This window comes from Octodon degus, unplaced genomic scaffold (assembly GCF_000260255.1).
Source record: "Octodon degus isolate 3935 unplaced genomic scaffold, OctDeg1.0 scaffold00087, whole genome shotgun sequence".
Taxonomy (NCBI): domain Eukaryota; kingdom Metazoa; phylum Chordata; class Mammalia; order Rodentia; family Octodontidae; genus Octodon; species Octodon degus.
In genome coordinates, this window is record NW_004524663.1 from 9,709,703 (window position 1) to 9,724,983 (window position 15,281).

General features: G+C 40.9%; 1 protein-coding gene across 9 annotated transcripts in view; it reads right to left on the reverse strand.

Annotated features, from left to right (window-relative positions):
* Glis3 (GLIS family zinc finger 3) overlaps window positions 1-15,281 on the reverse strand; it is a 445,783-nt gene that overhangs the window by 290,729 nt on the left and 139,773 nt on the right. For 5 of the 9 annotated variants that reach the window (XM_023721942.1, XM_004637184.2, XM_023721941.1 and 2 more), the window contains 2 exons: window positions 9,934-10,141; window positions 1,506-2,622 (listed from right to left, as the gene is read on the reverse strand). In XM_023721942.1, coding sequence (XP_023577710.1) covers window positions 1,506-2,622; window positions 9,934-10,064 — 1,248 coding nt within the window. In that variant the 5' untranslated portion in view covers window positions 10,065-10,141. The remainder of the gene's footprint in view (window positions 1-1,505; window positions 2,623-9,933; window positions 10,142-15,281) is intronic. The other 4 variants (XM_023721945.1, XM_023721944.1, XM_023721946.1 and 1 more) reach the window with 1 other exon arrangement.

Here is a 15,281-nt window from a genome sequence, read left to right on the forward strand (position 1 = left end):
AGGCTGGTGTGTTCCAGACATGGTGAATGAAATTGCCATCAGTTGCTTGTCTCTTTCTGAAATTTTTAATGCAGAACCCTACTGACAGAGTAAGGTTTTGCCTCCTGAAATGTAATTATTCTTTTCACTCCTAGAACCTGGCATTCTCATAGCTTCAGGTTTTTCTTAAGCAAAAAAATCACAACACAGGGCATAATGTAACAACAAAAAATGCAATTCCATTCTACCAGGAATTTTTAAAACTCACAAAGTAACTACTGAACAGTGAAAAAAGTGCTCTGAATACTGACATTACAACTATCACCTCTTTGGTTTGTTTTTTCACATGAATTAGACAGCTTGGCCAATCTACCATCAAACACAAACATGGTCCAGATTCTTTATATCATGATATACTATGGAAAAAAGGAACTCCAGTTGGGGAACATGGCCCAAATAAATTCCACTTCAGAGTGATTTAGATATTTCACATATTTAGGAATATCCAGTATAGCCACTATCCAAGGAGTAAACAGAATTGTTACATTTTAACTCTAAAGAAATATTTCTGCGCACCTAAACTAATACAAAACACATGCTCTTCTTCAAGAATTAAGTAAGCTGTCTGAGATGGTGCGAAGCCATCCCCAGGGTGATGGCTTGCTGGTAAACCCTGAGAGTTGCAGTAAGGTGTGAAACTGTTGTGAAATCATTTAAGAATTGCAAGATTCAAATATAGCAAATTTTTCCAAGAAAAAAAGTGTTCCAGGATTAATGTTGGGAAAGAGGGAAGGAGAAAGAGATAGGCCCATTCCTTTCAAGACCAAAGACGTAGTCCCTTCTTTCTCTTTGTACCATCCCATAAAATTCCTTCTCCCTAACATTAGCTGAGAGTCTGTGGTGTTCTCTGCTGCTTTCAAGCTGACTACAAATCATTAACTAGCCCCCAGCCCTGGAAGGTGCGGTGTGCAGGTGGAAGGGTGCATGTGGCAACATTTGTACTAGCCAAGATGGTAAGTGGTGATTTCCTCGCCTAAATATCAGAATCACCCCTCCCCCACCTTAATTCTCACCCAGTTATTGGGAAGAAAGAAAAGACAGTGTATTTGTTTGGGAAAATACAAATTGGGGGTGCTGCAATGTGTTGTTCCTCTGCTCCTGCCTATCCATGGCAACTCTAAGTTTGTGTCCAGCAGATATTTCCCAAGATTTTGGACTCTGTGCGTGTGTGCATGCGTGTGTGTGTGTGTGTGTGTGTGTGTGTGTTTGTGGCTTCTCCTAATGTGGTGGCTATCTTGTGCCTTTGCAGGAGAAAATTTAGAAATGGAGAGAAATCAGCAGCTGTCAATCACTGAAGCAACCTTTCCCTTCCTGGAGCTGCAGAGATGCCCAAGCTCAGGACTACCTTAACGCGTGAACTCCACAAGAAACCACTCCGGCCCGAGTGCCAAGTTTGGAGAAATACAAGCATGAGAAAGGGGAGCTGGGCCTTCAAGAAAGATCGCCAACGGGCTTCAGAAACTCACCGTACACTTGTTGGGCTTCTCCCCAGAGTGGACTCTCATGTGGATCAGCAGTTTATAGCGGGCGTTGAAGGGTTTATACCTTCGAGGACAGCCAGCCCAGAAGCAAGTGAAGTCCTCTCCCTTGCGCTGGTCTATGTGCGCCTTCTCGATGTGCCGCACCAGTTCCTCCTGCTGGTCGTACAAGGCGCTGCAGTCTATCCAACGGCAGCAGTGCTTGCCCCCGACGTCGTCCATCTCCCCTTCTTCATTCACGCTGGCCCGGGGCAGGGCCAGGGGCTGGGCATGGGCCACAAGCTCTGGGTGGTGAAGGCGTGGGTGGGAGTGATAGGGAGGGGGCGGGCCCTGGGGCGGCAGAGGCGGGAGAGGGGGCGCGGAAGGCAGGTCCATGGCGCTGTCTGGGAACTCTTCCAGGCGCTCGGTCTTGAGCATGCTGGTCGGCTGGCCTTCGGGGCCCGGCAGCCCGTGCTGCACCACCATGTTGTTCACCTGCCCCGGCTGCAGGCCGCAGTGCTCCAGCTGTTGCATGCGCTCGCACTCCAGCGCACCATCCTCGCCGTAGGCTGGCAGCGCCAGGCCCGCGCCAGCCACCAGCATGCCCTTCTGCCCACCGGGCACCGCGCAGGGCTGGGGGATGCAGCTGCCACGCACACCCAGAAAATGCCCGTACACCTCTGGCTGCGGGGACATGTTGGCTGGGGACGCCCTTGACCCGTTGATGTAAGCGACCAAAGACGTGGGTGAGGTGCGGATGATGGTATTGAAGTCTATCCCGATGCCATCGGACAGCGGGGACAAGGACAGTGCTCTCTTCTTAGAGCGGGTCGAGTGTGACCTGGTGGATGAGTGCCGGGGGCTAGGGTAGGAAGAAGAGTGGCTATTTTCCATGCCAAAAAGGTAGGGTGGTAAGGTATTCGAGATGCTATTGCTGGACATGGGCGTCCCCGGAGGAAGGCTAAGGAGGTCCCCTAGATCCGCGACATTCTGCGAGCCGTGGGTGGAAGAAAGCAAAGGGAGAGCTTTGTAGCCCTGAGACCACTCTTGCTTCACACTCAAGGCCGACTGGCTCTCTGTCAGACTCAAAGTCGTGGATGCCAGAGACTCCCGGGAAATAAGGGACCTGGAAGGGCAGCCAGAAGGGAAGAAAGAAAAGAACATTTTAGCGGGATATGCATTGCTTAAGAACTGCAAGAACACCGCATTGACAAAACTTTTTAAGTACTTCTCCTAATTACATTCTCAGCTAAACACATTCTTGGTCTACAATAAAATCCAAGACTTTCAGTTTCAGGTAAATACATTTTACCAAGAAGAACAATAAAAGCTCATACTTACTGAAATAATGAAACAAAAGGTTTATTGTTACAAGTAATGTTAGCATTTTAATAATAAATAGTCCTTGTTCTAGTTTTAAATCTTTTTTAATGTACAGGAAAAAAATTAAAGACCTGGGACAAAAGCACTGATGCTTGTCACTGCAACCCCAATAAGCAAATATTTGGTAAGCACCCAGTGTGTGAAGCATGTGCTGCAGGCCCTTCGATCCCTACGAGCTTAGGCACAAGACAGTCCCGTCTTCAAGTACAATCTCTTTCAGGTTGTAACATACACACCCATGCTTGACTGGAAAAACACCTCAAGCCTCCAAGTCAAATGGTTACCCAAGGGACTTAGTAATTTCACAAGGTATTTTCATGACTTTTAACAAATTCATATGAGTTTTTAAAAGCAATTTATATTGTCACTACTCAGTCACAACACCCAAGCATGCCACTAAATGAAGAAAAAAATGGACTGGGAGCATAGTGCAGCAGCAGAGCCCATGCTTGGCACACAAGTGGTCCTGAGTTCAAGCCCCCTGATTTTTTGAATAACATATAGCTGTAATATATAAGGGAGTAACAAACTGAAATCAAGTTATATTCAGAATTATGTGGTAGGACCATGGAAGGTTTAATCCCACTTGCTAGTAGTTCACTTTTGCAATACTTCCTTTCCAGTTCTTACTCTTTACCAAACACACTTTGTGTGTCACAATATATTGTCTGCATATCAAAATGGTTCATAACATAGCTGTGACTCTTTTAACATTCATTTTGCTTTATTATGACATTGTTGCCTTAAAAGGAATTAAAGAGAAAAGTTACATCTCTCGGACAGAACATACAAGGAGGCAAGACATGCAGAATATGCACTGTATTCTCCGAATCAAATACAACATATAGCAAAAAAGCTTGTCTTTTTCATGTATGCCCATCCTGGCTTGCTCAAGGTATCTTTCTTAGATCAAAAATTAATCACAACAAAATGTTATCAGATGTGTGGCTTCCCAAGGTGAACATGTCTACTATGTCCAGCTGTTGATCATCAACCCACTGCAGAGGAGCTGAGGAGAAAGGCGTTTCCATGCTTCCATCCCTCTGCGCCACTTCACAAAATGAACAAGAGGAATAGCACAGTTGCAAGAAAACATCTCAGCTCTGAAATGCACAGAATATGGTGTAACACTGACTGGCCTGATGTGACCACCGGGTGATGTAATGTTTACCAATGACAAACACAGCCGGAATTGATGTCTAGTTGCCCCTGACACAGATTTTTTTTTGTGGTCCACATCCTTACACTTGGGCTGAGGTCCTTCACAAGCAAGCCCTGGAGTGGTTTCTAAACCACCTGCTCTTTTTTCATTCCCTGTGGACATTTCTCAATTATTTTTATAGCACACTCAGAGCGTGGGCCTTTCCCGCAGTGTTCAGCAGAAGGTACCTGATGACTGGATGTCGGGGACCTTTTAGGCCCTTCCCCAGTGAGATTTAGGAACTGCTTTCAGACCCAAGCTAAATAAGTTAACTGTGTCCTATATGAAGCAGAGAAAATGGACTTTGCTTTAAACCTCGTGGTCAAGAAGGTTTATAAAATAAAAAGACACAGAGCTTTGTCAGAGCTACGGTCCTGAGTGGATGCCCACTCTCAGGAAAGCATTTGCCTATCATTGTCAATTCAGAACATTGCAGACTTTTAAGCAATGACTAACAGACACAATATTTAACTTGGACTGAGAAATTGGGCAGCCTACAGTGAGACCTGTTCATTGTTCCACTGCTGAGAGATGACTCTCATTCCTCTCAAATTACACCCAACTGTGGCTCTATTTACATCTGCGCATAAATCCACGCAGGTACATTGGTTTATTCCTTGGACATCTCCGTTTTCTAAAACTATTATTTATTTTTCAAAGAGTAAATTCCATACTCTGTCATTAAAGCAATACTATCAATAGATTTCTCTCCTTCCCTTCCCCCTTCCTCCCCTCTCTTTGGCCCTTTTTTCGACCCCAAACATTTAATAATACTTCCAACAAGTGGCCTTTTCCTAGAAGCAGCCAGTCTTCCGCCTATGCAATTACCCAAACCATTTAATCTTTCAGAGTCCTAAGGCATGAAATCTCTCCCCAGTACACTACCTCTCAGTAAGAATCCTCTTTCTAAAACAGTTATATAGTGGCTGCCTCACACCTTGCAGCAGCTGTGGGATCGTCTTCAATAAAATTCAAAGCGTTTTAGCAGAAGGGATGATTTTTTTATCTCCCCAGTAGCTACCAAGTCCTCAAAAAAAAGATTCTGATTATTATTAATAAAGTGAATAATCATCGGAATGATAATTACGCATTGTTTATAGCTCAAGAAGCATTTTCCCTATATATTATTTGGTACAGCACGTGAGGTAAGTTCTTTAACAACCTCTACTATACAAAGAATAAAAGTAAGGTTCTGTGAAATTCCTCCCAGTAACACCAAAAGGGAGGCAGGAGTGGCAAGAGACAGTGCAGTACAATGAAGCTGTCTAATAGGCAAAGACTGGCTGAATCCACGCATTCTCTGCTGTGGTCCTCACAGGGTACCCCACATGTGGTCTAAACTACTCTGTCAGACTGAAAGGCTTGCTACAGCAGGCTTAATGTCACAACAGTATGGCTGGAGCACCAAGTTTCAGTTCTTTCTGGAATAATTCGTTGGATGAAGGTGAAGGTTGCTAAGGATTCTCGCCTATAATTCCCGCCACTGCACGTACCAGGGCCTTGGGGAAGAAAGTGACAAACAGACCAGAAAACTGTGTCACCATACTGAGAGCCAGCTCTATGTCCATATGTTCAACAGATCCCAAGGATAGCATTTCTAGGGACTGCTTTATTTGGAACTATATGTGAAAGGGGACAAGATATATCTCAAACAAAATACAACCAATATGGAAACAACAATTAGAAATCAACAGCAAAAATGATTAGGGTCTCTGGTGAAGGAAGACCTCCAACCTCAGGAAGCCTGAGGTGGGCTTATCAGGTTGAACTGTTTGGCTCACTGCCAAGGTTCAAAGTTCTAGCTTAAAAATCAGGTGGAGTCCTCATACTGTCGTGTGTGTGTGTGTGTGTGTGTGTGTGTGTGTGTGTGTGACATATACATAGATCATGGAATAGTAAACCAATCCTACTCTATCTGGAAGTTTTTATGTTCATACTTCAGCAAATCTCCCAGAACAAGTAGTATTCCCTGTGAACACAGAATGGATTTTTAAAATGGGAGAACTCAGGAAGAGCGCAAAGTCATCCTTAGAGCCCTTGGCCTCCTCTGAGCTTTATGGACATACAACAAACAAAAGGACAGTGGCCTCCAAATTTCTGGTTTAGAAGATAAATCACATGAGGTGCCTTTTTGGATATAGGATGACATTATTAGGTCACGGGCAAACTTGTTGACTGACAAGCTAGTGATACTGGACAAATCATCTAGACTTTCTGTGTCTTGGCTCATTACATCTTCAATTAGTATAATATGTGCAGTACGTATGAGCATTTAGTCATAAAATGCGGAATTGCAATGACTGGAAAAAACTAAAAACTATGTAGCTTTAAAAAGTAGCATAGCATTTCTTCCACCCAATGTCTGCTAGACTATGACCTGAAACCAATACACAGAGTTACTGTATCAGTACCTCAGCATTGTCATTCTAGGAAAATTGTACGAGATGGGTTCTGTGATACACAGTTTTACAGACGCTTGAACTGAGACTTGCTGCTGTGTCTTCAAGATAATAAGATAAAGTTCACGTTTATCACTAAGGCCAGCTAGTCAAAACTGTTTGGGAAATTAATCAAAGCAAATACACAGCATAAAAAAACAGATTCTAACAGAGGCAAGAAAGAAGCAAGCACTTTTTACAAAATGAGCATCCCAAGAGCTAAATATGGGGGTTGGGGAGATAGCTCAGATGAATAAACACTTGCTTGGCAAGCACAAGGGCCTGAGTTCAATCCCTGATTCCACCAAAAAAAATAAAGAAAGAAAAAATGAGCTAAATATGCTCAAATAAATTCAAAAGAAAAATGCTGACAATAAATTCATAAAACTATTCACTATCAATAATTTAAAAGTACATATTAATGTAAGATATTTTATATCTCAAATTTTCCACACATAAAAATAGTAATATTTAATACTGATATAGTCTGGAAAAACAAGCAATCTCCTGGACTATTGGTGAACCTATAAGCAATCAAGTCTTTTGAGCAGCACTATTTTAGACCATCAAATGATACATTTCTGCTAGGCCCACTGGCGTGTGCTCTAATCCCAGCTACTTGGAAAGCTGAGGCAGAAGTATCACAAGTTTTAGGCTAGCCTGAGCAATTTAGTAATATAGAAATTCATACTTAAGTAGGGTTGGGCATTTAGCACAGAGATAGAGCATCCCATGTACCGCCAAAAGAAGAAGAAAATAAACTGTACCTTTGGTTTAACTCTGCAAATTCTACTTCTAAGAATTTATTTCTCTAACCAGAAATGTGCAATGAAAGATTTAAACAAGTTTATACAATAAAGTACTATTTTAAAAAAATAGGAGAAAATAACAAAATGCTCAGTAATAAAAAACTGAGAAGAATTGCAATTTCATTTTATTCTATTTTTTATTTTATTTTATTTATTGATTTTTGGTACCAGGGATAGACCTCAGGTCTTGCACTTGCCAGGCAGGTGCTTATGCCACTGAGCTGTATCCCCAGTCCTGATAAGAATTACAATTTTATTTATACACTATCTTTGTAAGATGAAACTGGGGAGATGGAAGAAACTGTTATGGGAAGCTGCTGCTGATTTTTATTACAAGAGCTTATAATACATAAACTGAACAAAGTAATAACTGTGTCACTAATAGTTCCATTTAGTGGACAATAAATGCTTATCAGATATGGGTTTGCATATAACTGGATAAACGTACATCAAATTCCACTTATGGCTTGTCTGGGTGACAGAACTCAGGAAGACTGCCATTTACTGCCTAATGTCTTTCCATATCGTCCTCATTTTCTGCAGTATATAAGAATTACATATGTAATAAAAAAAAAAAAAGCCCACAAGTTAAGTTTTCAGCTTTTCCTAAGTCAGACATCTTAGACGAAGCATTCGTGTCTTCTCCTGCTGTCATCTACCCTGAGCAGGCCTGACAGATAAAACTATGCTGGTTCTTTCACTACTCTCTGCGTCTCTAGACTGCTGAACGTCTTCAAGGTGGACTCTGCCTCTCCTCGGATGGAACGCACCAACCAATTTGAAGATTTCAAATAATATGCACTCTTTCCACATGGCGGAAAGTAGGTTCCACCCTTCACCAGGCCACTCCTTAACTCCTTTTTTTCTTTTGTTTAGTTTGCAAAAAAAAATTTCCCATAGAAGGGCTCACAGAATGCAGAGTCAGAAACACTTGTCAGTGTATTTTTTAAGGTTTTGTCTTTTAAGGATATAAAATTATGCTAAGGAAGCAAATATGCCAGAAAACACTGAGCTAATGACCCCTGTCTGGCTGACCCTTGAAAGGGACTGCATGAGGTACATGGCTTAAGCAGCCTGTGTTCCGCCTACCATCAGCTTCTCCATTAATTATGCCTCTGCCTGCAAGGCATGGGCTGGACTTGCCACAGACAGGAAGCTGAAGGCTTTCCAGTGACACCCACCCAGGAGCACAGTTAATTTTACATGCAGCACTCAGCAAGTCTGAGGAGTCCCTCAAGGCAAAATCATCAATGAGAAAATGACAGCAGCTTCCCATCACAAAAAGTCTCAGCTGAAAAACAAGTTTCCACCTCATGAAAAAATTGGCATAAATAAATGATCCAGGAACTATGATTTCAGAGTCTCAAATGGCAGCTGGGAGGATAGTGCAGGAAGGCAAGAAAGGAAAAGAGGGGCAGGAGGCAAACAAGGGGGAAGCAACAGGGTCTTGCAATTGCAAGGTTCTTTAGTAGGCGACAGCCCCCAGAAGAGGAAGCTGAGACCCAGAGAGTACAACTCCTTTGTCAGATCACAGTTACAGCAGAACCAGGACTCAGACACACAAAAAATTCTATTATATTTTTCTAAGACAATAACTCCTGGAAAATGAAATAATTAACTTCTAAGAGAAATAGACTTTAAATATTGTATAGTATTTTGGGGAGTTTTATCCCCTCTCCACATCAGCCGTGAGAAAGTGAAAAATGTATCGGAGGAAGTGATTTCTCTCTCCTATTCAATTCTTCCCAATGGAGCTGGCTGCATGGCATTTATTCTACCTACTTATTCTGCCACCTAATCAGACATTGTGTCGAAATGTTGTATAACTTAGACATAAAATATGTCTTTCCAGACATATCATAAAGTCTTAAAATTCATGATTTCTGCCTTTATTCTCCCTACTAATCCTAGCCTTAAGGATATGAAATTATGGTAAGGAATCAAATATGCAAAAAAAAAAAAAAAAAAAAAGGAAAAGAAAACAGATGTTAACCCCTCTATGGTCAACCCATGCAAAAGACCATACCTGGTATGTGGTTTAAGTACCCTAAATTTATGACTACTGGACTATGCAGATAGTTGGTGTTCAATACATACTTGAGTAAATGGGTGTATGGATAGAAGGACGGATTTACAAACCAGTTTGAAAGGAGCCTAGACACTCTACAGTGTAGATACTGACAACCTAGCAGGCAGGATAGGTGTGTGACAGGCATGACCTGCTTCATCAGGAAATTACAAATTTACAGAATGTCCAGAATCTCAAACTGGGCATTTACTTCACTCACAGTACAAGACAGCAGGTATCAAACCATTCTTTTCAGTTAAGAGGATAGGATAGCACACACTTAGTTTTTAGACACATTCCCTTTGGAAAAGTTGAGTGAGGGAGGAAGGGAGGATGGAAGGGAGGGAGGAAGGGAGGGAGGAAGGGAGGGAGGGAGGGAGAGAGAGAGAGCGAGAGAGAGGAGAATGAGAATAAGAATATATGAATGTATATATGTATGTAAGTGTGAGTGTGTGTGCCTGTTCAGGAAGAGAAAGGAGAACACTCATAGGGTGTGATTATACCATAAAGAAGGGGGGAATAAAAAGTAACTTGAGACCTGGTATCTGAAGGAGGTATATTCAGGTTGGCTGCATTCATTGCCCTCTGTAAGCTAGGACTGATCTGGTTGCATGCTGTAGAGACCTGGCTTGCTGGAGGTGAAATGGGTCCCAGTCGCTGAACCATCATGGGACTGCTGGTGACCACTAGATTGTTGCAGCTGCCTTTTCCAATGGACTTGCACTGAGGCCCAAAGCCAAGAGCCCCTAAAAACAAATGAATCAGGTTAGCTTTCATGTCCCTTACATCAGCAATCAGTAAACACACATATGTGCACACACATCAGGACCCATCTTTAGAGACAGTCCTTGGATCTTCTTTCTTTTTTTAGTATTGACAATACCAAAAAGAGCTTTCCCTAATTTCATTGAAAAAGCCACAGTGCTACAATAGAAATTCTTCCGTAATCGCCACTCATTCACAATGTGGTTAAATTTTACGCCTTCCATGGGAGAATTGTATTCTGAGAATTATACTGAGAGTCATATAATATCCTTACTGACATGGCTAAGGTGACAAGTAAATAAAATTAGCTGTATCAAACAGAGTTTTTTTTTTTGTTTTGTTTTGTTTTTTTGTTTTGTTTTTCCCTAGAATAGCTGACATCTTGAATCATCCAACAAGGAAAGTTGACACTGCTGAAAAAACCTGTTTAACTGGTTTATTTCATTCCAAACCTGGACTTCCAAAAAGCCTCTTTAAAGGATGTAATCTGGTTGTGTCTTTCCAAATTTGATTTTTTTAGTCTTCATCCCAGAGCATTGGCATTGAAATTATACCCCATTTAAAAAAAATCAGAATGAGAAAATCAGAAAATACTTCTTTGAAAAGCAATTGTGATTAAATTTGACACAAATATTCATTTTTCATTAGTTAAAAGCCGCCAGTATAGAAAAATTTGGTACATACCCAAAGGGAAAAGAAATCTGTCACTATGGAAAAGTGAAAAGGAAAAAAAGCAAATACAACCAAGACTTGTTTACCAAAAATAATAATAATAATTGAGTCATTCTAGACATTCTGTATACAAAGATGTGCTTTTCAAATACTTTTTGTCAACTACCTGGTCAAGTATCAATAACTACACTCTATTCCCTCTTGTAAAAAATACAAATAAATATGATGTCAATTTTTTACACACTAGGCTCTAAACTTTTCTCACTCAATTTCTTATCTTTTTTATTGACACATTTAGGAGCAACACAGGTAGGCAGTATACTGTCTACTGTCTACACAGTAACTACATAAAAACTATAATTTCTTTAGCGTTAATGGGCAACATTTCCTTTTTTATGACCCCCAAAATTAAATCAACAACTAAAACATGCCTTCACCTGTTTTCTAACATTTTCTCCCATGAATCCCTAAAACCAAAGGACAAACAAGGCAATGGAGTGTCATCACGTACCCATCAATACAACCACATTTCAAAAATGCTGGTAGAATCACAGTCTCAGGAGCTGGCAGGAGCCCTGTGTTAGTCCAGCTTTCCAGAAAATCCATGTGGCAATCAACTAGTCCACTGCCACACAAGGATTTAATGATAGCAGAAGCTGATATGAGTAAGTGCTTAAGCTGGGGTCTAGGATGCTTAGCTATTCTATAGGCACTTAGTAAGAACATTAGTTGCAATGGAAACTGTTTATTTTCTTTTTTTAAATATACTAACCAGAACCTCAGCCACAGCCTGACCCATCTTCCAGTGTTTTCAATGATTAGGCATCGATATTCTGTTTTCACAACTCAGAAAACACTGTGTTCATCTTGACGCCATGGGCAGTGGATATAGTTCTGTACCATGCATCATAAATGAATTATCTTTATAAACCCCAATTCATTTGCATTTCAAACTTTCCTTTCAATTTAGAAAAAAGCAACATGATGGCTCAGAACCTAGACCAGTACATAGGACACCTGAATGGTCTCCCCAGGTTCCATTATTACTAGCTACTGGTACTAACAGCAACATCAGATATGTCAAGTATCCCATCAAACAGAATGCCTTTATTCATACAAAGAATTCAAACATTTCATGCCTGTTTCTTCTCTTTAAAAAAAGTGTTAATATCCATCTCCCCGTAAACAAAGACAACAGCAGCCAAAAGACCACACCCAAGAAATACTACCTGACCACAAAGAAAGACATACAACTGTATATACAAAATAGGATAGATATACAGCTACTTTCTCTTAATTTAATGAGAAGAAAGACTTGTACTAATAGTGTTTAGACAAGTTATCATGTCTGCATCTTGTAGTACGAAGAACTACTATGAAGACAACAATATGCAATGTATTAATTATTATAACTGTCTTACTAACCTGTTTTGAAACTGTCTCATTGCTATTTCTTTCTCAATACAATTAATTTAAAAAAATTATTCAACCTTAAAATGCCACATACTGTGAGGAATACTCTTATGTTATGTAAGAACATGAACAACTAATTGAACTTAGCATGGTGTCCAGTTTCTGAGGGTGATAGAAGAAAATGTGCCTGTGAATTGATAAATACCTATATGATCACTGAAAATGTTATTTTCATCCTTGTCTTGTTCATGCTCTTCACCCTTGACCTGACTTATTGGCCTAATGAGCAGCTCTGTATCTCTAAAGTCTTTACTCAATCAAAGGTTTCCTCCTCTAAGGCCTCCCTTCCTCATGGCCCACTGGGTGAATGTGACAAATTCTTACTTTCATTTCTGTAACACAGCTGCCTTGGCACAAGGAAAGTGACAGAGAACTTAACTGTTCACCTGCCTATCATATATGACTTTTTATACTTTACTGTTTTTTTTTTTTTTTCTGTATTTAAGACAAGGTCTACAGGGTTTCACTACGTAGATCAGAGTTCTAGTGATCCTCCTGTTTTCAGACTCCCAAGTGCTGGGATTACAGGCATGTGCCACCACACCCAGTCTCAATCACTGTCTCAGAGTGCCCTTATACTTTATTGCTTTTTAAAGACAAAGTTTTTGAGAATCTCTTCATCCTTACCCACTCAACCCTCGGCCTATTAGTACACAGCAAACACTGCCCAATAAACTTAAGAATGAAGGGCTGACCAGATAGCTCAGCGAACTAAAGCACCTGCTTAGGCAGGCGCAGGGACAGGGTTCGATCCCCTGCTTGCCTTGCCAGTCCCACTCCCAGGGCATGCTGAGATGGCGAGTCCAATCTACATAGTGAGACTGTACTAAATACATTTAAAAAAAAAGGAGTGAAAAAATTTTGAAAGTTATAGTGAATATTAACAACTGACCAACATGGAGGTCTGATTCTCTTCTAAAAACACAATTTCGGGCTGGGGAGATATCTCAGCAGTCTAAGCAACTGCCCGGCAAGTGCAACGACCCGAGTTCAATCCCAGGAACCACATGCTGTGCTGACCCTAGAACACTAAGCATGCCGTACAGGCCCGCAGACTGGGCATCGTGGTGCAGGCCTATAATCCCAGCACTGGGGAGGCTGAGACAGGAGGATCACTATGAGTCTGAGCTCTGTAGCAAGACTGTGTATCAAATAAACAAAAAATTTTAAAAACACAATGTCACTTAAAAAAGTCTCTGACTGCATCAAATTACTGATGTCTCTCCATGATATGCTTACTAGGTTGTTAGGTTGAGTGGAAGGTAAAGCTAGTAGAAAACACATTTTATACTGGTCAGGAAAACCTATATAATCCTCTACTCAGGATTATTATAATTAGATTTTTTCTATAATAATGAAATATTAGTCTTTCCCTACCCGATATATTCATCATTTTTACTTTACCTCTTTCTATTTTTAAATTCACTCATACACCTTTAACATCTTCGAACCATAGAAGAGTGACAGCTTCTGACAAGCATCAAAGATGACAGCCTTGAAGCAGGAGGATGAGTGGTGAATTTCTTAGGAACACATAATATTTATATGCAACCACGAGAATGTTCTGGAAAATGGCATCAGCTGTCTCACAAGTGAGGCAAGCAGCTGTCTGACCAAGAGCCACTGTCCTCAATATAACAATCTCATTCCTAATTCTTTTTCAAAATGCCAGGCATAATGAACACCTTCAGGTTTCTGCAGTGCTTTGGAGTGTGGACCATGGAGACTGCCTGTCTGGGATAGGCTAGCTGTGTGACTTGGGCAAGTTACTGGAATTTTTGTGCCTTATTTCTCTGTCTATTATCTGTGAAACAGGAAGAAAAACATCACCACCTCATACGGTTTCTGTGCACCTAGTATCAACAACAAATCTAATGGACTCAACACATTGTCTAGCACACAGTAGGTATTCAACAGATGCGACTTTTACTGCTATGTTGTTTCACGCTTGCCTTTACTTGTTTGTTCCATTCTTTTCTTAAAGTAAAAAGAAAACGGTTCTTTATAATTCCTTGCACAAAACAAGATAGTAAATGATGGTGTTTAATTCTCTGCCCGTTTCCAATGTTCTTTCTGCTTTAAGCCTGCAGCCAATTTTTTTCTAAACCAGGTGTCATCACAGATAGAAGAGAAGTTTGCAATTGGCCAAGTCTGAATGTTCCTTGGCTTGTCGTTCTCTACAAACAAACCGTACAACTTTTCTAACTACCAGATGTGCCAACTTTTTTTGCACTGGTTTTCATTTTAAAATATCGCTTATTTTTAGAGACAACACGATGTGTTTTTAAAATGTGTTTACTGCTCAAACAAGGATCTGAGAGGATGGCATTCTGAGTACCACATACTTTCTAGCCCAAATCACTGCATGCTGGTGGAGAGCCCAAATGGGTTACATTTTTGAGTTTCTGAACTGAGAGGTCATCTTGTTAAGAGGCATGATTTAAATTAATGTGTTTATTAGTGAAATGGTTTCTTTTGAAATCAAATAGTTGATTATGTTACAATTACCACTGATGAGGATGTATCCTTCGTGACAATGTCCACCCCTTGATCTAGATAGGAGAAATAACAAAGTGAAATATATATGAAAAGAGACAAGAGAAGTAATCAAAGCTGTTTTGGCTGTCATTGTTCATTCAGGGATACTCATCAAATGGTCGGCCTTGGACCAGGCAGTGTGTGGTGACAGAGAGAGGGACAGCCTCCCAGAGCGCTCACTGCCCGATCACGAAGACATGGCAAACCAACCATTATTATACAACATGTACGCCTGCTCCAGGGAGTCAAGCAAAATCACTTCTCATAAGTCCAAAACGATTGTAAAACAGAAATTTCTACACAGTTCCCACTAATACATATGCAAATGTTTTGAAAACAGATATATACATGTCAGTGTTGGAGTCCTGCCTCCTGCCCTCACTGGCTGGGTGACCCTGGACAAAGTCCTTACAGTGTCTGTGCTTTGGGGGTCCTGAG